General features: G+C 37.3%; 1 protein-coding gene across 9 annotated transcripts in view; it reads right to left on the bottom strand.

Annotated features, from left to right (window-relative positions):
* utrn (utrophin) overlaps positions 1-25,406 on the bottom strand; it is a 292,295-nt gene that overhangs the window by 192,467 nt on the left and 74,422 nt on the right. For 6 of the 9 annotated variants that reach the window (XM_015347666.2, XM_015347699.2, XM_015347718.2 and 3 more), the window contains 22 exons: positions 24,162-24,293; positions 23,832-24,005; positions 23,194-23,349; positions 22,515-22,685; positions 21,844-22,023; positions 21,246-21,374; positions 20,990-21,160; positions 20,542-20,718; positions 17,505-17,639; positions 17,045-17,197; positions 16,367-16,540; positions 15,880-16,056; positions 14,805-14,977; positions 11,244-11,394; positions 9,243-9,418; positions 8,293-8,458; positions 7,769-7,918; positions 6,203-6,364; positions 5,515-5,616; positions 2,107-2,221; positions 1,230-1,438; positions 195-312 (listed from right to left, as the gene is read on the bottom strand). In XM_015347666.2, coding sequence (XP_015203152.2) covers positions 195-312; positions 1,230-1,438; positions 2,107-2,221; positions 5,515-5,616; positions 6,203-6,364; positions 7,769-7,918; positions 8,293-8,458; positions 9,243-9,418; positions 11,244-11,394; positions 14,805-14,977; positions 15,880-16,056; positions 16,367-16,540; positions 17,045-17,197; positions 17,505-17,639; positions 20,542-20,718; positions 20,990-21,160; positions 21,246-21,374; positions 21,844-22,023; positions 22,515-22,685; positions 23,194-23,349; positions 23,832-24,005; positions 24,162-24,293 — 3,451 coding nt within the window. The remainder of the gene's footprint in view (positions 1-194; positions 313-1,229; positions 1,439-2,106; positions 2,222-5,514; positions 5,617-6,202; positions 6,365-7,768; positions 7,919-8,292; positions 8,459-9,242; positions 9,419-11,243; positions 11,395-14,804; positions 14,978-15,879; positions 16,057-16,366; positions 16,541-17,044; positions 17,198-17,504; positions 17,640-20,541; positions 20,719-20,989; positions 21,161-21,245; positions 21,375-21,843; positions 22,024-22,514; positions 22,686-23,193; positions 23,350-23,831; positions 24,006-24,161; positions 24,294-25,406) is intronic. The other 3 variants (XM_015347693.2, XM_069178971.1, XM_015347687.2) reach the window with 2 other exon arrangements.

Genomic DNA, 25,406 nt, shown 5'->3' with positions numbered 1-25,406 from the left:
AATGGTGTTTTAAGTCCACTAGTCTCAAAATGTTTTCTTAATAGAAATGTTTTAGCTCTCAGGAAAATGTGATTCCTGAAGTCTAAAGGCTTTCTGAACAGAGAAACAACATAAGGAATAATAGGATAGTGAGTTTAAGAAAAAACAGTGACAATGATGCAACATAATATAAATAAAACAGATTTCTCGCTTACATTTCTCAGTAATGGCTGTGCGCACATCCACATTAGAAGTCTTGTTCTTGATATTCTGCGCAAGAGTGAAAATATCCTCCAGCTGAGGGTGTCTTTGCTCCAAATCAGTCTTTGTCACCTAGAAAATAACATGGTTCCATTTTTTAAATAGAAAAGAATAAAAGCACTAAAAGTGTAATAAAGACTTGAATGACAACATATTTAAAGAGTAGTTAAAACATCTGAGTAATTCAACATTAAATCATCCATAATAGGAGGTTATCACTAGAATAAAAAATAATACAATTATCATTCATGTCTAAGTAATTTTTTAAGAAACACCACTATAATAGCTATCTATACAGCTTTATATCACAAAAAAGCAAAAAATCTAAATTCAGTAAAGCACCACCATAAAACCTGGAAAAAACCCTGCATTGACAGAATCTTTTAGTAAACTCATTTGTATTAAAATATTTTTAAAACCACTGTATATTTCCAAATATGTTTTTAAAACCACTTCAACTAGTGCTACCAATGTATTTCTAGTACTAATACTTAAAAAGGAAATTTACAGGTAAACTTACTAGATATACATGTAATGTGTGTTGATAATAGATATAAGCTAAAGTTGTAATGTCACCACTGCTGTTAATGATAACAGTTAATGGGTTCATTAAGTTCAGACAGATTGCTTATACAGGAAAAGTAAAAATAGACCAAGCAATCAATTTTATTCTTATACTGTATGTCACCTTTCAACTGAGTATTCTCAAAGCACTTTACATGAATTATACATAAACGTACAGTAAGCAGAAAAATAATCAAATACAGAAATATATTCTTTATAACATCAAAAGAAAGAATTATGTCAGGTATTGAAGGCCATCGAAAATAGGTAAGTCATGTGGCGAGATTTAAAAACATCAGCAGATGGTGCATTTTTAATATGGTCAGGAAGTGAATTCCAAAGATGGGAGGCTACCACCGAAAAGCTCAGTCCCGTGCGAAGGCTAACTAAGGCTGGAATGTAGTTATCTAGTTTTCAGGACTTACCTTGAGACGGCTAATTGTGGTTTTGATCTCCTCCACATCTCCAACAGTGACAATGTTTGACTTCAGCATTTGGTCAATGAGGACCAGCCAGTCAGCAAGTTCAGTAGCTGTCTCATTCAGATCTGTAGGGGCTACAAGCTCTGGGCTGCGAAGTGTCTGGTGGGCAGAATCTGAAGTTACAAGGCTAGCCATCTGGACTGCTGAGGGCACTGAAATTTAAAATAAATCATAATCAGCAACATACTACAAAAATCACACTAAAATACTTTTAGCTCCACTGTTGTTGTTGCTATAACTTTTTGTCTGACCCTTTGATCCAAAGAGGCTCAGATTTGTTTCCATTTATGTAGTTGGACATGTTAGTGTCCAGCTGAGCTTAGCAATCTGACCTTAGCAAGAGGTACAACAGCAGTACCTCAACCTGGATTTGAACCACACCATAGCACTGTACCACATGCTTCTTTTTTATAAATATGGGTTGGGAAAAATAAATATAATTTAAAATAAGTTCACTAGTGGAACAAAACTAATAAAAAATAAAAAGAACCCTACATTAACATCAAACGTAATATTAAATGTGACCTTACATTGAAAATATATTACGCACAGAAAAAAATAACATGTATTCATTATTCCATAGAGGTTTTTTAAAAGTTACTGTACATACGACAATGTTTTTCAGAACTTAAAGTGTATTATGCTATATATTAAGATAATTTACAAGCCATGTCGTATTTCAAAAGTACTGCAATAAAGGTAAATTATGCAAAAACAATCCTCCCTCCCACCACCTTTTTAAAAAGTCTAAAACAAACTGTTTGACTGCTACGGTCAACATTTTCAGGGCCAGGGGCTAAGAGGAATCCCATCCCTTTACCTGTGACCTTCTGCTGCGTGACCTGCTGGGTCCAGCTGACAGGAGACACCTGAGCCGCTTCCTTTACCGTGAAGTCCAGAGCCTTCCAATCAGCAGCCAGCTGCTCCACTTTACTCTGCACACAGGCACAGCAGAGACCACATGTTTACACCAGATTGCTTTAGCCCCACACAAATACTGGGCATGCTGTGCTGATACCTTTCACTAGAAATTAAGTCCCCCAGGCTGTGTGTTCGACTACAAAGATAATTTAAATGAAAAACGTTCTTCAAGGACAACAAAAAGTACATAGTATGAAAATAGGCTTCCAGCATTAAACCAACTGGGAACCTGAAAAAGTATTATGAAAAATGCTTTCTCTTTTACAAAACGCCTCCAAAGGTATTGCGACAGCAAATGCAAAACTTATTTTTGCTTTACAGCGAAGCAATTTGTAATGGTAATTGAGTTTACCAATCTCTTGTGTAATCATTTAAGATGCTTTACAAAGCCTTTGCTGCAGCACCTGTAAACTTCAAAATTGATTTAGACATATTTGACTTCATCTTCTGTAAGGAGGAGTAGGATAGAATTCCCCTAGGCAGTGTGAGAGACTGATCAACTCTTACAGGAAACATTTAATTCAAGTTGTTGCTGCTAAAGGGGATGCCACATGTTACTGAATCAAATTCTGTACCTTTTTTTCCACGCAAAGATATTGAATGCTGGCTGATTTTTTTAAAAATAATGACAAAGTAGAATTATTGTGCGTTACTTGTCAAATGAGTTTAGGTTTATCTACTATTAGGACTAGGTGAAGGTGAAATCTGTTAAACATTCTGAAATATGTTAAACCATAAAATCTTAAAGGGGTGTACTTATTTTTTGCTTTTTCGCCAGACAGTACATCAGCAAAAACTAACGAGCCAGTTCCACAGGCAGCCATGTACACCCTGGCTATGACATGATCTCTACTGTGCCTTTCTCCACACTTAAACGTTTCCATCACTTTAGTAAAGGGATATTTTAAGTCTTTTCTGTCAACAAAACTTCATTAAGATTCAAAACTTCATAGCTGTACTTTGCAAAGTTCTATGCAGAAAGGCTCTATCAGCTTTTCAAATTATGGCCCATCCTTTTTTACCATACTGCTTTAAGTCTGTGATATATGATGGTTTCTTGCTTCAGGTCCTGCTGTAATATTTCAATGGGGTTTAGGTTCAGACTTTGACTTATCTAATCCAAAACACAAAATTGCTTCTTTAACCATTCTCTTGTACAATAGATCTGCTTGTAATGTTTTAATCATTTGCTTCCTGCAAGAACCACCTTCTCCTCAGCTAGGAACCAATGGCCTGACATTCTCATCACAAATTTGCTGATACAATGCCAAATCCATGGTTCCATCATTGGAACTATCCACCAAGCTGCTGCCTGGATCCTAAGGGCAGCAAAGCAGCCACAAACCATGATACTCCCAACACTATGCTTGACGGTCAGGATGAGGAAGGGAGTGTTTTGTTTTAACTACACAAAAGATACAGTGCAGTCCATAAGTATTTGGACAGTGACACAATTATTGTTGTTTTGGCTCTGTACTCAAGCACATTTTAAATGAAACAATGACTATGAGGTTAAAGTGCTGAATGTCAGCTTTAATTTGAGGGTATTTACATCTATATTGGGTGAACCATAAAGGAATCACAGCCCTTTTTATACATAGTCTTCCCCATTTAGGAACCATGCAGACCACAGGGTGAGCACCCCCTACTTGTCCTACTAACACCTTTTCCAGCAGCAACCTTAGTTTTTGCCAGGAGCTCTCCCATCCAGGTACTGGCCAGGCTTAGCTTCAGTAGGTTGCCTATTGTTAGTTGCAGGGTGACATCAGTAGTCCTTTGGATCATCCAGATGCTCTTTGGCGAATTCAGAACAGCACTCAATACTCTTTTAGAGAGTAATGGTTTCTTCCTGGCTAGCACCCCATGAAAACCATTCCCATTTAGTCTTTTCCTGAAGGTGGAGGCATGAATACTGACAATGGTGCAGTGAGAGAGGCCTGCAGATCCTTCACAGTCGCATCATCTAGGTGGATGCTGCACATTGGTGGTGGTGGAGGGGAGTCCCCATTACCTGTAAAGCGCTTTGAGTGGAGTGTCCAGAAAAGCGCTATATAAGTGTAAGCAATTATTATAATTAAATTATTATTGTTGTGATTTCCTGGATGATTTTTCACGTTGTTCTTAAGGAGACCTGAATTGAATGGATGGAGCCTCCAGTTTCATTGGCAAATATAAACCCTTTTGATTATTTAAGAAAATACCTGTTTCAATTAAACAAAGCTATCACGGTAAGAAACTGTAATTTCCTTAATTATATTATGTGAATATTAGGGGTTCAGAGTCTTTATTTTCATCACTGTTAATATTGCAAACAATCCTTTCAAACACAAAATTCACAGAAGTGAAAAACTACCGAAGCCTATTAGCACTACAGAAAATACAAAAATACTGTATTTAAACAAGACACTATTGAGATTAAAGGAAATAACATTGGGCTATGATGAGATACCACTGCTAACACATCACCAGCAACAGGACTCTCTTCATAAATGCATTACTCTGTTGACTAAGGCAGTAACTTGTGAGCTGTCCTGGAATCTTTTTTGATTTTGATTTGCATTCCTATGTCTTTATACTCATGTCTGTTCAAACCGACACAGAAATACTGTTTCTCCTCCCTTCACATTCCACATTTCCTGACTTTCACTGTGTAATTCCAAACTGAAATGCATTTGATATAAGCATAGGCTGAAATCTTTCAGGATTTTGTGCTTAAATACTCAATGAGCCAACAACAATAGCAGTAAACCAACAGTAGTAATGGTAACAAAGGCAGTCATCCAACAGTAAGTATAATCTTACTTTTAAGTAATCATAAATGTATTCTGTTCAATGTTTAAAGATTAGGCAGCAACATGTTTACATGTTTCTGGTTTGCTCACGAAGAATGAAATACTGTATGTTTGTAAAGCTGTCTCATTTCTGATTTTAAAAAAAAATTGAGAAAATGACATGCGTAAATGCGACACTGATTAAGCATTCCTGGGTTACAAAAGACAGTACGTACAGTATGCCCCTTTAGATTAATTCATTTGCACAAAATCATGTTTGACGATATTCTTCTTTTAATGACAATTGTGCTTCGCATGAGACAACATTATTTTATATATATATATTGCAGTATATTAATATTAGGTTTATATCTTGCTAATAATATCTTGTTTACTAAGTAACTATGACATTTTAACACAATGTTATTTAGTAAAATGCAATATTATCTAATTTAAACATAATACTTTTTTTCTTTGTGATGCTAGTACATTTCCATAGAAAAGTACTGTATATATACAAACACAAGAATGCTCACCTTCTCCTGGGGAAGTAGCTGGTGCCTTTTCTGAAGCTCAATAGATCTGGCAAGTAGATCTTCAAGCTCTCTCTTGTGTTCCTTCATTGTCTTCTCCAGAACCTAGAAAATTAGACAGTAATAACATTCTAAATTATGGCTGTTTTTAAAACTTTCTTCAAAAGAATTTTTAATGTTTAAATGCCAAGAGAAAAAATTGCAAATGCACTTATGAATGTATACACAATACAGAAAATAATCAGAATTATTTTTGTTTCCATTTGACCCTTTAGATAAAAATAAACTTATATGGATATTTTAATATTTAAAAAGCATTTCTACTGATGAACAGGTCTATTTCCATGCTTAATTCAGTTTTGATTTAAATATATTGACTTGCATCTTTCATTTTTCAGATTTTATATTCGGTTTTGGAAAGTCCTTCTTATTTTCTATAATCTGAAAGGGAAGGGGTCTGACTAAAAGATGACTTAGTGAAAAAATTCAGGGTGGCAAATGGAAAAGAAAATCCAGCCACTCAATCAAGAAATCTATTCCATCTATTTTCCATCAATTTGGGGGTTTTCAGAGGCAAATATTCATGGTGTTTTATTCCTTAGTAAAATGAACTAAATATCCCCTTAACCCTATCCCTTTATAGCTAATCTTTAATATGTAACATGTACACAATATAACATTAACATAGTACCTGATTCTCTGAGGCTGATAGGTGACCAGGCGTTCGTGAGCACAGCTGCTGCCTTGTCACAATCACCCAGTCTGACAGACAGTCCATTTTGTCCTGGAATTGTCTGTGACTCTGCAAATTCACCTCCACTTCACCTACTTTATCCAAAAGCTCCTTTGTAACCTAGATAAAAAGGTTGTGGTTAATAATAAATGTGTTAAATTACACAAACATAATCTAATATTCAACATGGTGAAATTTGCTCCTGAAAACGTTACATATGTATCGCATAAAACCATCAGTCAAAGGTGAAATCCACATTAAACAAACATTTCTGATAAGCTTCCATTATATAGACAGTTCTTATCTTTTAGCAACAGGCAAAAATGTTTATAGTTTCCACTCACTGAGTCTCAGGGTCATATATTCACAAAATTAAGAAATCCTTAATAAACTGTGCACAGTTCTTGATCTTGCCTGATGCTTCCCTGTCTTTCTGTTCATTTCCTTGGGGACTGCTCAGACGTCAGATAATGATCCCCATAACAATGACAATGTCAGGAAAAAGTAAATTTCAACAGCAGGTGAAGTAGTAAACCCAAGAGTAAAACTAAACTACATGAACAATACATTTAAAGCCATAGATAAAGGAGAGATTTAAGCAAGTTATAATAATGATATCAGCTGCATAATCTCCAATGTGTTTGGGCTGTGAATTCTACAAACAGGATATGTCTCTGATTTCTGAAGCCTAGGGTAAAAAAGACTTAATCAGCATATTGCAGACTAAAATCTGTACTATAATCATGCAATATGTCCTTAAGATAACCTGAAGCTTACCACCCAGTGCATAATACATGACATGAGGAGTCTTAAAGTTCAGATTGTCCAGGGAGCCAGTGCAATTTAAAGAGAGGAGCTATTACTGATGCAGAGTAGAGTATTACTGATGCAGAGCAGACTTAGTTAGCACTCAAGCCACAGATGTCTGGACTTACTACAGTCTATTTAGCACCTTAGAACAGGGATTCCCTGTCCTTTTCTTGGAGGCCCACACATCTGCTGTTTTATTATTCCAGCCAAGGTCTCAGATACAAAACTAATCCTATTATTTGGATAAAGGTTTAACTTGATTTTTTGTTTTGAGCTCCAAAACTTGTAGCATTCTAACTATTGTGTTTCATAATTAAGCGAAGTTTACCAACTTTCAAACTGGAGGGAAAAAAAAAGTTGTTGAACTTGTTGGTTTTAATTAAGTAAAAAGCTGGAAACACGCAAAAGGTGTGTGGGTGTCCAAACCCTACACTGGGAACCCTGCCTTAGAATATGACCTGATAAGTAAGGCATAACCATACTCAAACCCAGATGAAATAAAACTGATTAAATATTTAAGTATAGGACAGAGTCTAAACTGCCCTTGAGAATTTCCAAAGGACTTTCTGTACCATCAACAGCAACACAGAAGCTTTGCAAAAATGATGGCAGGAGCCTCTGGGCATAATCTGAAGGTTTTGTTATATCCCTATCCCATATCACAAACAGCCCGTTCTGTGCCCAAGACAAGGAGAGTTTCCCAGCCTCCCTTACCTTGCTCCAGTTCATGTTGATGGCTCTCAGTCGAGTGACATGCTTGTCTCGGTCCTGCAAGCTGAGGGATTTGCTGGACAGTATATGAGGACCGTTCTTATTGAGCCAAGTTAGCTTTTCATTCTGGACATCCATTTCTTCTGCCAGGGCCTTGTGAGGGGCAAAAAATGAAAGCAGAAGAATTGATGCACCAAACATTATTTATCGTCTAGGGGCTTCTGGGCTTATGAAGCTGCTTTGGTTTCAGACTGTGGGCACTGAGTTAATGAAGGAATGAAAAAATTAGACTTAGGACAAATAAATCAGATTAATTGTTTATTTCCCTAACATTGGTTGGTTGTATGTTGTGGTCTTTCATGATCCTGGTCTTAATTTCCCAACAACATTAAATTAATTCAAAGGAATTCATAATTGAAAGTACAGTTAACCCATTCAAACTGACAGCTCACACACAAGCTTGCCCTCAACATTACAGAAAAGCAAAGAAAACATTTATCTAGAAATTAACCGCAGTGGTGTCTTGCCTTGAGTTCTTGGAGGTTTGTATCTGCAGCAGTGACTGGCAGAGTTCCCACAGCACACTCAGCCTGCTCTAACCAGAGAGCCAGTTCATCTGTCCTCCTCAGTAAGTCTGCCAGCTGTGGGTCCCCTGCCCTGAGGCTGGTCACAACACAAAGCATGGTAAGATTTCTAGGACAAGAAGATACAGTGAAAATACAGCACTAGTGGTGGCTGAGCTCCACTTGAAAGGAAATTATTTAAAATAAATCTCTGAAAAACTCTGAAGTTCACCCCTGACACTGGCTTTTTATTGCCACACAATAGGCATATTGAAAGAAATCATTATTTCACAAAGAAATGTAATCATACCATAGATCTACATTTTATCTACCCACATTCTAACCATGAAACTTAAAGTTGAGATCAATAGACTCCTAAGGAAAGTATAGCACAAACCAAATGGATTTTAAAATAAATGGCTTCAGTATTAACAATTTTATTATAATTCTATAACTATTTGTTCATCACTAATCTATAGAAATAAACATCCTTTAGAGGGAACCAGAGGAAAGAGGGGGATGATAACGAAACAAGTAACAATAACCTGAAGAAAGGTCATACACAGAGCGAAAGACTAAAGGCCTTTGCACAGGATTTATTTACTCTTTGTACTTCTATCCAAACTACTTCACAAGTGACTTTGTGTAAATGAAATAAAGAAGTCAATAAAGAAAGCTAAATTATTTTAAATCAGTTTCCACTATGTTTTGTTTGTGGTTTCATACGGTTGCCTGCACTTTACCAAATATTTAATCTTAAATGCTTTTTGAAAACGTGTTGCCATCTTGGTCAATCATGTTGTCATCTTTCTTTGACCACTGTGATTTTTTGGATTCTGTGTGGGGAAGGAGGTGAAGTGGTAGCGTCGGCCCTTCAGCTGCAGGGCTATCCTGAAGCTAACAGCTGAGGTTACCTGTGCTGCCGCTCCCTGATCTCTTTGAAGACTTTCTTCCAGCGCCTGTTCAGACCTCCCAGTTTCTCCTGCAGCAGGCTGCTATCTGGGGCAGACAGCTGTCTGATGATGCCCTCACCCGTCTGGTTCAAGGTGGAATAAATGGGCTGGTGACTTGTCAGACCTTCCTCGAGTTCCTGAAGATACACCAGTTACACTGAAACCTCAGCTCATCACATTATCTCATGCTCTCCCAATATTACCTACTTGTTTACTTCTTATTATTACTGGGTTTTCTTTTTCTTATCCTATTAACTGCTTAAAAATCTCTATGAATCAATATGATAACATCAGGAAAAATCCCCATAGAGTTGTTTCTTAATTGGTAAATAAAATAACACTGGAAGAGCTTAGTTTATTATTATGAAAATGCCATTATGAGGTTGTTTAAGAACATTAAAATATTATTTTCATGACAATTTATCATTATATTAAAGCACTGAATCTAATGGCCTCATCAGATTTCATTTGCTTTTCTCATGATAGAAACGTTAAAATCTAACACCAATTACAAAAGCGGATGCGTTGACAGAGAGACTCATTAAAAAAATCTGCTTTAAACTAAAGAACTCAAATGGGATTACAGAATCTCTTATGTGAAGGGTTTTGAAGAATTACATCTACAAGAAAAACAATAAAGCTTATTCAATTTACAACACAATTATTCACCAGACATTTCCTTTGTGTCAAGTGTTTTGGATAATTATATTCTGGCTATGGAGCTACATCCGAGGCAATATGAGATCAAGTGAGCCTGTTCAAAGATGTATTTTGTTGTTTGTAATGTCTTTAAACAGCAGGGAGCAGCTGTTTTTTTTAATAACTTTATGAAGCATATTCATTCAATTGAAATATACTTCACATACGCTGTAGTAGTTTATTCTTCACTTCAAAAAGCACAGTAGCAAACCCTGTATAGAACAACTAGCAAAATTTAAAATAGAGAAACAATTAAAAATAACTTTGATTTCAATATACTGTAATTCAAATTAAAATTTCAGACTGCAAACTTACTTCTTTCCTTCTTTCTTATAATTTACCACAACTATAAGAAAGACAAAGATGAGTAGATCTAACTGAACATATAGAGGTTGAAAGAAAAGGATTAAAGTAAAAAGAGAAAGAGAAAGGCACAAAAAGTTTCAGCAGCCGAGTCATATTTAGATTTTCAGTGTGGAATTAATGTCTACATGTTGCTCTGCAGCCTGAACACTGACACAGCTCTCCACACAATTCTAGTGGCTGCAATTTCTGTATCATGGTATAAGAAGGCAGATCATGACTGCAAAAGGGAAAATACAAGGTAAAAGCAGCATCTGATTTCAAGTCCAATCTACAGATCTCAATATTAGAGGTGTGATAAAAATACAGACTTTTTGAATAGATCATTATAGATATTATTAAGCTTTAATACTTTTAATTTAAAAGATCTTCCATTTAAAATTTACTTACTGTAGCTGCGCCTTCCAAAACTCTCCACATTCCAAAAGCCAATATTTTATATTTGACATTTTCATGACTTACAGTAGATAGTAACACAGGCATGTCTCCCTGTCCAGCTTACAACAAACTGCCTTTCTCTTAGTATATTGTTCAATAAAAGTTATTTTTATATCATTCCAAAAAGACTGAAATGGCAGAAAACAGAGGTGGTATGAATCTTTCCAGGCAAAGCAAAATGTTAAGTATTTTAAACGTTACCCTTGATATCTTTTATTAGTACTTACAAGTTTTCTGCTACCCTCTCCCATGCTTGATTGATATGTTTGTGGAATTTTAGGGTTAGTTTTACATTTGTTAATGGCTTCATATTAAACTTTTTATTTTTAATATAAGTAATGACTTTTGTCCTAGAAGCATAAACAGGACTTTGTCATGAAGACCACTGCTTCAAACTAAACTTAAGCCAAATATAACTTTTTGCTTATTTAACAGCTGAAAGGCTAAAGTGTGTTGACGTACCTGCTGATGCATCTTTGCCTCTTCCAAATCCAGAGCTCCATCAGGACCTTTCCCATCAGCCAACACCTGCTCAGCCTCTGTCACCCACTGGCTCAGGTCATTGAGGTCGCAGTGGAACTGACGCCACTCCTCCACTGACTTGTCAAAGCACCTGCAAAAGGGGTGAGGGCAGAATGCCTTTACGTTCCTGGAGGCTACACTTCTACAGTGCTGTGAAAAAGTACACCCCATGAAAAGGTGTGTGTTTTTCAACATATTTGCATCTATGGATATTTGATCTTCATTTAAACATATTGATAGATAAATTTGATCTAATTTAACACATGAAAATGAAAATGATCATTTATTCAACAAAAAAAGGTCAGAAATGCAATTATCTGCTGTGGAAAAAATAAGTACACCCACTAGCTTCAACAACTGGTGTTGCCCCCTTTGGCAGAAATCACTTCTTGTAGGCATTTCTTGTAATTGCCTATCACTTTCCTACATCGACTTGGATAATTTTTTGCCCACTCCTCCTTAGAGAACTCCTTCAACTATGTGATGTTTGATAGCTTTCTTGCATGTACTGCCCATTTCAGGTCCCCCCACTGCATTTCTATGGGGTTAAGTCCTGGGCTTTGACTTGGCCATTCCATAACCCTGCATTTCTTCTTTTTGAGACATTCTTTTGTGGATTTCCTTGAGTTTTTTGGGTCATTGTTGTAAGGTCCACTTACAGTTCAGCTTCAGCTTTTTGACAGGTGGCCTCACATTCTCCTCGGGTAATCCCTGGTACAATGTGGAATTCATGGTTGATTCTATGATGGCAAGCTGGCCAGGCCCTGTGGCAGAAAAGCAGCACCAAACCATGATGCTTCCACCACCATGCTTTACAGTTGGTATGAGGTTCTTTTGGTCAAAGGCAGTTTTTGGTTTTCGCCAAACATGACATCTGGCATTGTAGCCAAACAGCTCTACCTTTGTCTCATGCATACAGAGCATATTGTTCCAATAGTCCTGAGGGCCTTAGAGAGCTCTTTTGATCTGAGCATGATGTAGCCACACATCAATCACTAAGAGCAAACCAGACCACAGGTTTCTGATGTTTATACACGGCAGTGCCCTCCAAGATACTCTCTTATGATGTTCTAATAATTTTCACCTGTTTTGGTACACCCAATTCTAATTTTAGGCATATAATGCAATGATAAAGGTGGGGGTGTACTAACGTTTTCCACACAACGAAACTGCATTTCTGTTGATTTAAATGGTACAAATGAGTGCAAAATGTGATTTTTCAATGTTATTTTTAAAAATTAGATTTCCTTTATCTATCAGTATTGTTGAAATGATGATCAAATATCCTTATGTGCAAAAATTTTAAAAAGACAAACCTTTTAATGGGGTGTACTTACTTTTTAACAACATTGTAAATCTCATTACATCAATTGTTTTTTGTCATGATGTTTATTCTAATACAAAATATGATCCAGCTCCTGTGACATCTTTCATTAGGCCAACAAATCACATAGTTGTCACTGCTATAAGAAAGCCAGTTTGCACAGATACTGTTTAAGGAAACATATAATAATATAATCTATCCAAATATGATCAGCTATAAATCAACAGTTCAAGCTAAGCAAAAGTAAAATTGAGATGTGTTATTAAGTATAAGAAGTAATGATTGATCTAAAAGAAAAGGGACGATGCACAAAATCTCTATTTTTTATTTTGCTTCCAACAAAGTTCAGGCACACCTGAATTAAATTATGCACAGAACCATTCAGATTTAATGTTCTGATCTAAACTGGTGCTGTACTGTACATAATATTTGGTGTTTCATCTAATGCACATTACAATAAGCATGTGCAAATAAGCTGTTCTCCAACAGGGACCACTGACATGAATACACATTAAAAGTCTTCAATTCTATCTCTTAATACATTGTAGTTGTATGGGAAGTAACTGTAATGAAAGTTTGATTAACACAGCACCAAGAAGTTCTTATTTTGTGTTAAAACTAACAAAAAACAAATTAATGTTGTCTTAATTACCTAAGTATGCAATTTCTATTCTCTTAACATATTTATCTTTGTCTGCCCTTTTAAAGTTTAAATAGACACAGAACCTTTAGACTGGTATGTTGGCTTACTGGTATATTAAATTATTAAATTATTTTTCAGTAGGTAACTCACAAAGTTTCATTGTTCAAGCTGTGTATGTGGTAGGAGACAAAGAACATGTTTTAACTCATGCACACAAGAGCATTCTTGCACTGAAAGTTTCAGGTCCAACAGACTGCATTGCATTTACTCCCAAACTCAGAAATCCCATGCTAACAGGCAGTAGCAGTTTGTAAACACTCACATATTTCACATACATTAAAAACTTGTTCAGATTTACAAAATCTACAAAACAAAGAAAATTCAGTTAACTTAAATATCCCTTCATTTTATGGAGTGCCAAAAACTTTCTTAACAATAGAAAGACTGATTCAAGAAGACATATGTTTCAGCTAGATACTGTAGCCATGTCAGGGACTATTAAAGAAACTGCTCTGAATGGGTGCACACCTCAGAGGCTATAACACCAGTTCACCCTTTGTGACACAAAGAGCAAACACCTACCAGAGCAACCTACAGACTAACATTGAAAACACAACTGCCTTATTGCCACGTCTCAAGAGTAAAAACATATTGTATGTCTACATGACCTATGAAGTATCCTTATAAGATACTACAGAAATAACATGTACTGACATGTACAGTGTCTGCGAAAGTACCATCTACTCATATGTCTTTTTCACACCATAACCAACTGACTTAAAATTATAAATTATTTAAACTGACATAAAATTATACCAACTATTACTACTATTAAAACCAGCTATTTTGAACCTTCAAATTCAAAATAAAATAGATTAAAAAACGGAAGTAGTGCTTCTTTGATATGGGCTGTACATTTTAACGAGCTTTACTCTTTATCACATTATTACATTTCTTCATTTGCAGGGTTTTTTTAAGACTTCCCAGCAAAACACTTTCTCACAGGATTAGAGTCCTTATGGATCTGTGCTTCTGGAACAGAATTTGAAAAATATTTTAGTAAAAAATGATGTTTATCCAACAATAACTTTAGTAATCGTGTACCCTTGGACAGAGGAATGTGAGGTACAATGGTACACACATAATCAACACAAAGACAAACCTTCAAAAGGCAAAATGTTAGCATCGCCGATTTTAAATAAAACTAAACTGAGACTATGTCAGCCTAAGACATAGCCTAATACATCGATCTACAGATTTAACTTATGTTAAACAAGTAAAAACAAAATAGAGCACTACAATGAAAAATTATGACAGCTATAAGAAGAAAACACTCCCTCTATAAGCACAATGCATTCCTAAGATTAGAAAGTCCTTTTTTATTGCTTCAGTATACTGTACCTCTTTTACTCTGAACAGATGAAGCAGTGCCACTCCACAAAACGCAGTCCTTAACCACTTCTAAGTAAATGAGGCCTGGATGTATTTTCTTATTACATAGCGGAAGACAACAGGCAAGACTATGCATACTCACCCTTTCCGATCATTGTACATCCTATTGACTCTGTCCCATTCTGCATTCAGCTGGGTAAGTGCATCCCCTATTTGCACAACCTCCACTCTGGTTGCCTCCTGAATAGCATCAGGTTGCTTTTCATGAATAATGGCAACTTGCTCCCCGAGTTTCTCAAGGCTGTCCTTTATATTCTGCAGTACAGAAGAAAACAAAATCTTCAGCTGGCAGGAGCTCAGCAATGAGCTCTAAGCCCCTGCTAAAACGCAAAAGGGTACACTTAATCCTGATAACTGTAGAAAATAAAATGAACAAAACCTCTTATTCTCACAATGGAAAAGCACAAAATTCCTCTGAGTAATGGAAAATATCAACTTCAATCAGAGGCCCCCTGACAAATAATCTTCACAATCTCTGATCATTCATCTTCTCCTGAAATGTTGAAGTGACACCCAACTGAGCCAGGCAACTCAATTTGTCCCCTAAATGAAAATGACAAATCTGCCAGAAAAGAGCAATTTTCCTTTCCCAGTAAAATTAAAAACAAAGTGTGCTTTAAAACAGGTCTTTACTATGATGGCTTTCATGGAATTTGCCACTTTACCCTGGAGGCATATCTCAGGGTAAAACCTTCTATCAGGTAATTGCATAGAGTTCTAAACAGACTTTTACTTCTACGTTTCAGATGTTGAAAGGAGTCAATTTTATAGAAGAAAAGCACTATGTAGAAAAGGTTTATCTTAACACAACATACAAAAAACATGCATATAAGATTAGATAAATAACAATACCCTGTTTACGTAAATTAATCTTGTAAAGCATTCAGCACCCTTATTAAAGTAAAAGTACAGACTTGCTGTCTTCTTTTTGTAAAGAAGTATGTCATGAAGAAGTATTTGTAATGAAGTATAAATCAAATAGTATGTCAAAAGATCCCAAATTAATCACAAGCATTGATTTGTTTTTCAAACCAAACCAACTACAGTGGTAAAAAAAATACATCCATTCTTTATCAGATCCTACAGCTCATTTAGAAAGCATTCATATCAGCATAACAAACTAAAGAGTCTTCTTTCACCCTACAGGTCAATTCTACCTTCAGTGCATCCTCCTGGCTGGAGAAGTCCTCATACAGCCCACTGCTGAGCTCTGGGGAATTTATCAGGAGCTCAATGTTAGCCATGGCCAACAGCACCTTGTTAATATCGAGCAGATAGTCTGTGGGCAGGAGAGATGACACACTGTCGTCCACACCACTCTGACGTTCCTTCTGCTGATCAACAACAATACAATTAGACTCCACGTGATGGCAAAGACCAGAATGCGCAGCTGCCAATAATTTTTAATTGCAGACAACCATAAAATAAAACTGAAGGATGCTAATGAATACACATCCCTCAAAGAATAATGAAAATACAAACAGAATATGAGGTAACATTAATCACACACATCAAGTTCAAGAAAGAAAAGGCCCAGACAGGCAACATGACAAGGACTCTCACTTGAACATTTTCAAGGGCCTGTTAACAAAGGTAAGTAGCATAAAATACTGTTTTTCTCTACTGTTCACATTAAACACTTACTGTGCTCTTGAAGTGTGTTTTTTGAAATATCACAAACTGGTTTTCAATCTCCTGCCACCGCTTGTCAAATTGCACAATGTCCGACTGTTCTGTCTCATACCGAGATAAATCTTTTCTCCTCTCCTGAAGTGAACTGAACTCTTCTTTTCTCAACTCCAGTTCCTGCAACAACTCCTGTGAAAACCATCAAAAATCATTTTCATTAAGTAATGTGTTGAATGACAACTCAAAGGTTCTCCTGGAAACCATGAGACTAAACTTAAAGATAGAAGCTACCCCTGCTATAGATACACTAAATATATAAATACTAATTGCTGAGCTTGCTAAAGTTTAAAGATGCCTTCAATATGATTCAAATATATGATTAAATAATTTAATTTTTAGATTGCTCACAGAATATCATATACGATAATGAATAACTGTATACACTACCACATGTAGACCATTCTTATGTCACAAGTCTAAAGCTTCTTTCTTCGATCCCAAATTACTTTTGGAACTCCCTTTGGAATAATTTTTCACAAAGCTACCACCATTTACAATGAGACTAAAGTCAAGGCAAAGTGTAACTACTAAAATAGTTCAAGATGCTATGCAGAACACAAGCCACAGATTTAAGACCCACCCAAAAACAAGACAACTCTGTTACCATGGTGGCTTACCACAGCCAGCTATTACCTGTAACTTCTCATCATCCTCAATGCTGTGCAGCCCTGACAGTCGATTCTCCGTCTCATTCATCCAACTGATGAGAGACTCCTTCTCCCTTTTGTACTGGGAGAATGCTGGGGCTACTTCAGGAGTATGTTTAGTCCTGGCTGTTTTCAATTCCTACAAGAAGAAATAATAGTGTCACTGTAGACACATACTGTAGCTATCACAATGACAGTGTGTCACGTGTACGGTTAAGTAAGAAAGACATTTTTAGCATGCATGCATCTTCTAACAGTCTATTTCTTTTAGAAAATTATAATTCCTATACTTTTTTACTTATGATGAAACAACAGTTCATCAAACTCAAAAGAAACAGATATATCAAATGGTATTATTAGTTTTGACATACAGTTAGAAGGTTATGCATGAGTTGGTTGGTTTTTATGTCAATACTGCAGAGCTGCAGTGGCAATGCTAAGCTCACCCTCAGTGTGGAGTACTTGGTCTGCAGCAGAAGGAGTTTCTTGCACAGCTCCTCTCTCCCATCATCTGAGGTTTGCGGAAGCAGCCATTCTCCTCTCTGCAGCACATCTTCAATCTGGGCCTTTTCTTCATCCATCTGAAAAGTTAGCACACGTGTTTCTGTAGGGCTTGGCCTCAAAAGCAAGCTCACTAGGTTTTCAAAGACACAAAGTCTTTTACTTCTAAAAACGAGGATGCATTTTAAGTTGACAAAAGGCAGCTCTAATACCAAGAATATGACCTTGATCATTTGTTTTCTTGCTCTGTAAACCTTGCACAATGGCCTTGACAAACTGAACCATTGAGTCTGATCTGATAAGCTAAAAACACTAACGGTTTCAAAATTCATGTCCTTCTCAGAGGTTTTTTATGCATTCTTTAGCTTGGCCGTTTGACAGGCATTGTGCAGTGCCCTTCTGCAAATATCATCTGAACATTTTTTTTTTTTACCGAAAGATAATACAGTACAATCAGATTAATGTTTTCCCCTTTTGGAGAAGGAAAGCTTGATTTATGATTTGATTACAGCATAAGACAGTTTACATTGCAATACACATGAAACTCAATGCCTAAAGGCACTGGCAGAATACAGATTTGTAAGAGGCAAGTTCAAGTCTTGTAGAAGTTTTTTAGAATTCCATTAGTGAAAACTGTACATTATAATAATAAAAAGTCTCCAAAAATCTGTTATTGGATCAAAATGTTCACACCAGGCCAAATATTTTAATGACCAAAATTTACTTCATTGTTTCAGCTAGAGGGGACAAGGAAGTTTCTCTAAGAGTTTAGATCAAGTTAGTGACAACTAGAGATGTAAACCTTTCCAGCTTCAAAGCAGAGGGGATGTTTGCTGAGATGTGGAGGATCCCCAGATCAAAAACGATTGGAAAGTATACCTTGCTTTACCTAGTTAATTTAAGTTGTGGTTAAATGATTGACAATGAGCATTTCAGAATTACACCATATAAGATCACACTTAGACATAGAAAAGGAGAGAAGAAGAGAGGAGAGGAAAGAAGATGAGACCACACGAGAGGAGTCAGGAGGAGTTGGAACTTGATGCTTGATGTTCATCCCTAAGCAGGAAAGACCATCTTTAGCTGAGATAGCTTTTACAGAAGTAAAACGCTGGCAGTTTTGACCTTTGTGTGCCAAGTGTTCTGGTTTCAGCATAAATTCAATTATCAATTCAATGTTTTTGAGATAGAACAGTGTCTGAAGTAGAAACAATTAATTATTAAGAATTTGTGTATGAAAAATGGACAGCACAGTGGTGCAGTGTTTGGCATTGCTGCCTCGCAGCACTGGGGCCCTGGATTCAGTTCCAGACCTGGGTGCTATCTGTGTGGACCTTTTGTGTTCTCCCTGTGTTCAGGTTGGTTTCCTCTGGGTGCTCCATTTTCCTCCTACAGTCCAAAAAAGGGTAATTGGCTTCTGGGAAAATTGGCCCTGTTGTGAGTGTGTGCATGTTTGTCTTTGCCTGTCCTGGTGTTGGACTGGTGTCCCGTCCAGGGTGTAAATGGATGAATGGATGTGAAATACTGAGTGAGGTTTCCTTACCACAGTTAAGGGGGTAGTCAGGCTTTTAAAAACTGAGACTGAGATTTCTTATATAACTGTCAGAAACTTTGTGTTATTGTGTTGTTTCAGATAGTGGAATCACACCATGTTATGAGCAGAACATATTTAACAAAAACATTTCTAAACATTTGGACTCCATCCATCAACTATCAGACTAACGTATACGGCTCTGCAGGCCTCTCTTGCTATAGCTAAGATCAATGCCAATGCCTCCTACATTGACTCCTGAATACTAATAGGTTTCACGGCAGCATAGCTATGTAGAAACCACTGCTCTTTAAAAAGAACATTGACAGCTATTTTAAGTTGCTACAGAGTACCTGGACAATGCATTAATGAATGATTAATGAAACAATGGTCTTTGGACAGATAAGTCAAATGTTGAACTTTTGGGCCACAATGAAAAACTTTGTGTGGCAAAACACAAACACGAACTTCCAACAGAAGAATCTTATGCTGTCTGTTAAGCATAGTAGTATTATCATGGTTTGGGACTACTTTGCTGCCTCAGGACCCAAACGGCTTGCCGTCATTAACTGTAACATTAATGTGGAGTTGTATCAGCAAATTCTGTAGAAGAATGTTAGGCAATCCTTTCATCACCAAGTAGAGCTGAAACAAAAGATGGTCATGTAGAAAAACATTGATCCTAAACATACAAACAGATCTACAACAGATGGGCTGAAGAAGAAACTTCACATTTTGGATTAGCCAAGTCAATGTCTGGACCTAATTCAAATGTTATGACAGGAACTGAAGCAAGCTGTTCACGCAAAAAAAAAACTCAGATGTCGCTGACCTCAAGCAGTTCTATAAGCAAGAATGGGCCAAAACTTATAAAGCTGATGCAATGGGAGAGAAAAAGTTACAAGAAACATATAGTTGAAGTTATTGCTGCACAAGGGGGAGCCACGACCAGTTACTGAGTCTGTGGGTTCACATATTTTGTTAAATATTTCATGCACATCTGCTATACATTTAATTAATGTTCACCTTTTATCAAGAATTTCATGAATACCTTAAACAATTTATTTCTACAATGTACGATAATACAGACCAACCTAGAGGCTGTGCAAACTTATTTCAGCACTTTATATTTGCTTGCAAACTATTTTTCTAGCAGGACATGCAAGAAAAAAAGTGAAATCACTCCACTGACAATTACCATCCACTTAGATTCCATGTCTGGTCCACAAAGATGAACCACTACCATGACTTTTCAGTGGAATTATTATCCCAAGCACAGAAGCAATAAGCCATGTCTAACTTCTAAAACATTCACGAAGCACATGAATCCAAAAAAAGGTATTGAAAACTGTTCACGGGGTTCTGTACCAACAGAGAAATGTCAATGAATGTCAATCTATTACTCTGTGGGATGCCATTTCAACCAGCTCTTCCAAGACATTTCCACTTACCTTCTCGTCATCCTGGGGCAGCTGCTCAGGGGACTCCAGCCGCCTGTCCAGGGCACTCAGTGTGGCCACCAGCTCTCTCTCAAAGAGCAGGAGTTCACTTACAGGTTTCTTCTCCAGACTTTCTGCTCCCTGTCGCACTGCTACCTCACAGCTGAGGGACTCTGAGCTCACGGACATCTGGATTGCAAATTAAAGACAGCATTTCTATGAATACAACAGTGAGACTGGCTGGGACTGGCAAGGTGACAAAAGTCTGGGGCATAGTAGAGTTGATTACAACAGATCTACTGTGCGCTCGCTGGCTAAAATATTGGGAGTTTCCACTGAAGAACTGAAGAGAAATGAGCTGGGACTGGGTCATAAGTCTTTCAGAATAGAGTGGATTAGAGTTCTCAGTCCCTGCCTGTACTCTTATGTCGATCATCTTCAACTGTCATGTGTTACTTACTTTAGCTGCTTTGATATGCTGGGAAACTTTGTCGAAGTTGCGGTTAAGCTCAGCCAGTTTGGGTTCCACCACCTCGCGGCAAGCAGGCCCTCGACTGGTCATCAGGATAATGGCCTGGTCTCGTACACTGTCCACTCGCAAACTAATGTCCTCAAGCTCAGACAGCAGGTTCTGCAAAACCAGTCAAAGTCAGTGTAGCTTGAAATCTGTAATCTCTACTAACAACCGCAATGGAAATATACCTAATTCCTGATACCTTTACAATTTTCTCCTTCTCATTTGCTGGTAGCTTCTCGGTCTCATCCAGGCGAATTTCAGTTTGGTACAGCCAAGTGCTAATGTGAGCCAGATTCTCATCAAAGATTTCCACTTCATTCTGATGGTTCTACAGACAGGAGAAGATGCTCAAAAGTATTAGGCGAATTTACCAAAAATAACACTAACCATAAAATAAGCTTTTTGGCTTTCTGTAGATGGTAACTCAAGCACTTCAACAAAACACCTGAAATGCCAATACTCAAAGGAAAAGAAGTCTATGTTAAATATTTTGGGGGAATTAATGACAAACCTGAAATAAAGTAATAAAGCAATATATCAAAAAATCTAAATGTCAGTCTTTAAAATGTATTTTTTCCATTGGCACTATTTCTGTCAAAAGTAAACAAAGTGAAAACTTTAATGTTAACAAATGAAACTATTTTAAAAAGAAAGGGAAGACATCCTTTTTATCGCTATGAAGTCACTCTAATCCTAAAATGAAATTAATTCTGTCATCAGACTTCTCAACACCTCCAGACAGTGACTGTGAGCTTTTATTAGCAATTGAAGACTAAGTGAGGATCTGGTCAACTTACCAGCACAGAGCTGAGCCAGTCCTCAGCCCAGGTGCGCACTCTCCCCCAGCCCGCATTGAGGACACACAGCCTCTCCTCCAGCACGGCCTCACTGCCCTCCACCAGGCCCTGCAAGGCGGCGCTGTTCTCTGTCACGCTGTTCAGATCTGCCTTCCTCCTTTCCAGCTCCTTCAGCACACCCTGCACCACCAGCAAATACTCAGCATATCTGTCTCTCATCCCCACCTTGCAACCCCAGACTCACCCCCCCACCAAAACAGTACCGCATAAGAACCGAAACCTCATGTGAGAATTATTGGCATGAACACCCACTGAGATTCAACACAGACCTTATGTCCTGACAGTTTGGCAGGTAGAGCATGCAGAGGAAGAGGTCTTTGTATTTTACATCCTGAACACGTATTTAAAATATTCTATATAGCATGGAAATAAAAAAAAATGTTTTAACTTTCACTAAACATTGTTGCAGGACCATTTTGTACAGCTGGACACTACTGAAGATGCTTGCTATAAAAACCCTAAAATAAAAGCAAAAAAGCACTGACTGCTTTTCTAAATTGAAGTCCGATTTGAAAGGTAGCAAAACACTCTCAGTGCATAAATCTTTCCAGGTTATTCCCAAGTGGATCAATGTAAACCCCATAAATACAGTAAGAACTAAGAAAGCTCACATTTGCCCATGCAACCTCTGCGTCAATGTCAGCAGGCATGTTTCCTGAGGAGTTCTTCTGGCTGAGAATAGTTTCTGTTGCAGTGAGCCACTCCTGTAGGGCGCAGGTCTCCTTCCGCAACTTCTGAGAGAGATGGATGGCTTTCTCCAGGTCTTGCTTTCCTTCAGTCACCTGTCAAGGCCAAATTTTACAAACCTTTAGTTTGAGTTATTTTAATTGCATTAATAGAAAAATATTTGCAATTTACAGGACATCTCAAGAAAGCTGAATACTGTAAAGTGTTTTAATGTCTGCTTTAAATCCATTTAAACTAAGTGCATAAAGACCTTTAGTTTGCCACTTTAATTTATCAGAAAATGAAAGGAAAAGATGAGAGCACTTTCTTACCTGCCTACGAAAACTAATATGTTGTGCTCGGTATCAGGTCATAAAAGCAATCAACAAAATAATCAAAATCATTAATTTTCACATTAGGTATAACATCATCCAGATTGTTAGTAGAATAACAGCCAATAAAGTGAGAAAATAATAATCAGACAATTTAATTTAGTCATCTGGTTCAGTAAATGTAATTAGTACCGTGTGGTCTCTTCACAGTTGACATTACCAGTACAGTGCTTCTACTTAAGGAATTTTCTTAAATCATATGTGAGACAGGTAGATAAGCAAGTTCTATTACCTGGGCTCCCAGATCATTATAGAGAAGCTTAAGAGCTGTGAGCTGCTCATCCATTGCTTTCGGGTTGTCTGTCTGCTGCTTCTGCACGATCTGTCTTCCTGTCTTGATCACAGTTTCCACCTCCAGCTTTACCTCACTGAGGATCTTGTACAGTTTCTGAAACAAAAGAAAGCCATGACTCCTGGGTTCATGTCCAATTAGACAATAAATTAAATCCATTTAATAAATATTTAATGGTCTTATTACTGATGCTCATATGCAACAGATGGTAATGAGAAGACCTTTGTATAAATGCAAAGGTTTGCAGATTTTCTATTTGTGCTATAGAAATCTTGAAAAACGTGTTTAAACCAGGACTGACATCTGATGCAAATGGCACTTGGATATTAGAAACCATATTTTCCTGAAGGAGAGCCTTAAAACTGTACATAAGAAACACGATTTTCTCAGAGGTCTCATCTCCTCTGTACTGCAGAGAAGAATAATCTGTAGGCAATCAAAATTTAAAGGTCATAGTGCAAAAGAGAAGAATCACAGATACATTGAGAAACAACTGAAAATACAATAAAACGTTAAATTCAGTTGCCCATATACTGTAAAATAGAAAGTATTTATATAGCTCTAATCACTAGTCTCACCATGCAGCCATCCAAATGCTTTTCAATTTCCTCTGGCTCGACTTCTCTGACATCCAGCACGTGCAGCTCAGCTTTGGCCCCATCCAAAACACGCTTACAATCCAACATCCGCTGCTCAAAGTTCGCAGGCTTTTGGAAGAGGTGATATTTGGTTGAGATCTCACGCAGCTTCCTCTGATGATGTGAAAATGTAGTACAGTGTTAGGCACATAAGGAGAAAAGGTCCCATCAAAAAACATATAAGGGCATCTCCAGAGGTTTTAAAAAAAAAACAACAAAATGCAGATGTTTGGTTATTATTCTCCTCCTCCAGATGGCTCATCTGCTCACCTGCAGCACGTCCAGCATGGTGCCTCCGCGTGGCGCCTTGCCCTCCAGGGTGACCACGGGGACGTTCCCCACGTTCCTCCGGCGCAGCTCCTCCATGTTGGCCTCATGAGCTGCGATCTCTGCTTGTATGTTCTGAAAGAACGAAACACTTCTTTAAATGTCCTTTAAATGGCATTTTAACACATTCACATGGAACATGGAAAAACTGGACAAACCACACATTTAATTACCCTATTGAGCCTTCAATTTTAATCTTTTGAGTGGAAACATGAGCATTGGTGGTAACTTAAAAAAATCTGCAGCCTTCATTAATGTTTTCTGCCTCATTTTCACTAGCTTTAATATATGGCAGTCAAAGTCACAGTCAATGAATTCTTTCTAGGGCAACTAACTGTTGCTTCTCTTAAGGATGATTAAGCAAGAAGACAAAATTAACAGAATTCCTATTAAGTCTGACTATTGTTAAAATTTAGATTCATAAGCAGACTGGTCATTTTTTTGTGAGTTGGGGGAAACACAAACATAAACCATGTTATCCGCTAGGTTGGTTTTCATTCCTGACGATACGCAGTGTGCTATTTTTTTTTAATTGGAGTCAGAATGGGATTTACATAAAATATCCTCCATGCTTTGCCAAAAATATTGAGCAGCATTTAAAGCCCCACAAATGCATACTGGAATCTTAAAGCATCCAAGCACAGATGGAGCCCCACAACACAAGCATCCCTATTTTTCACCAGCTGTGATCAGGATTCCCGAAACTGATGTACAGATCTGCTCAAGAGTCAGTGGGGTTTGAATGGACTTTAGCTGGCCAGTCTTTCCTAGGCTTGCTGTGCAACACCAAAGTCTGTAACATGCCAGGTGCCTGTGAGCTTGCAGTGAAGTCGAGGAGGAATGCATGTACAGATAGTCATTGACAGCCATTGGGGTTACCGATCGTGAACCTTCTATGTAACGCAAATTGTATGCAAGTCGCATTTTCATATTTAAACAATGAGGTACACACATAAAGGATTATTAATACAGACTGAGTCTTACACCTATTAATTAAAAAAACAATTCAATGTTTTATGCTGTATGGAAAATTAAAATTTTACCTATTAGATAAAAACTTGCTGCGTGCTGGCCATGCTTTGATTAAATTCATGAGAAAAGATCAAATCTGTGAGCTACAAAGAACACAGTGCCAATTACAGTCCAGGTTGAGTGTGTTCTTTTGTGGCACAGCTACACTACTCTATA

The sequence above is a fragment of the Lepisosteus oculatus genome, chromosome 2, assembly GCF_040954835.1.
Source record: "Lepisosteus oculatus isolate fLepOcu1 chromosome 2, fLepOcu1.hap2, whole genome shotgun sequence".
NCBI classification, from domain to species: Eukaryota; Metazoa; Chordata; class Actinopteri; order Semionotiformes; family Lepisosteidae; genus Lepisosteus; species Lepisosteus oculatus.
The sequence above is the reverse complement of the archived record's forward strand: the minus strand, read 5'-3'. Positions and strand labels throughout refer to the sequence as shown.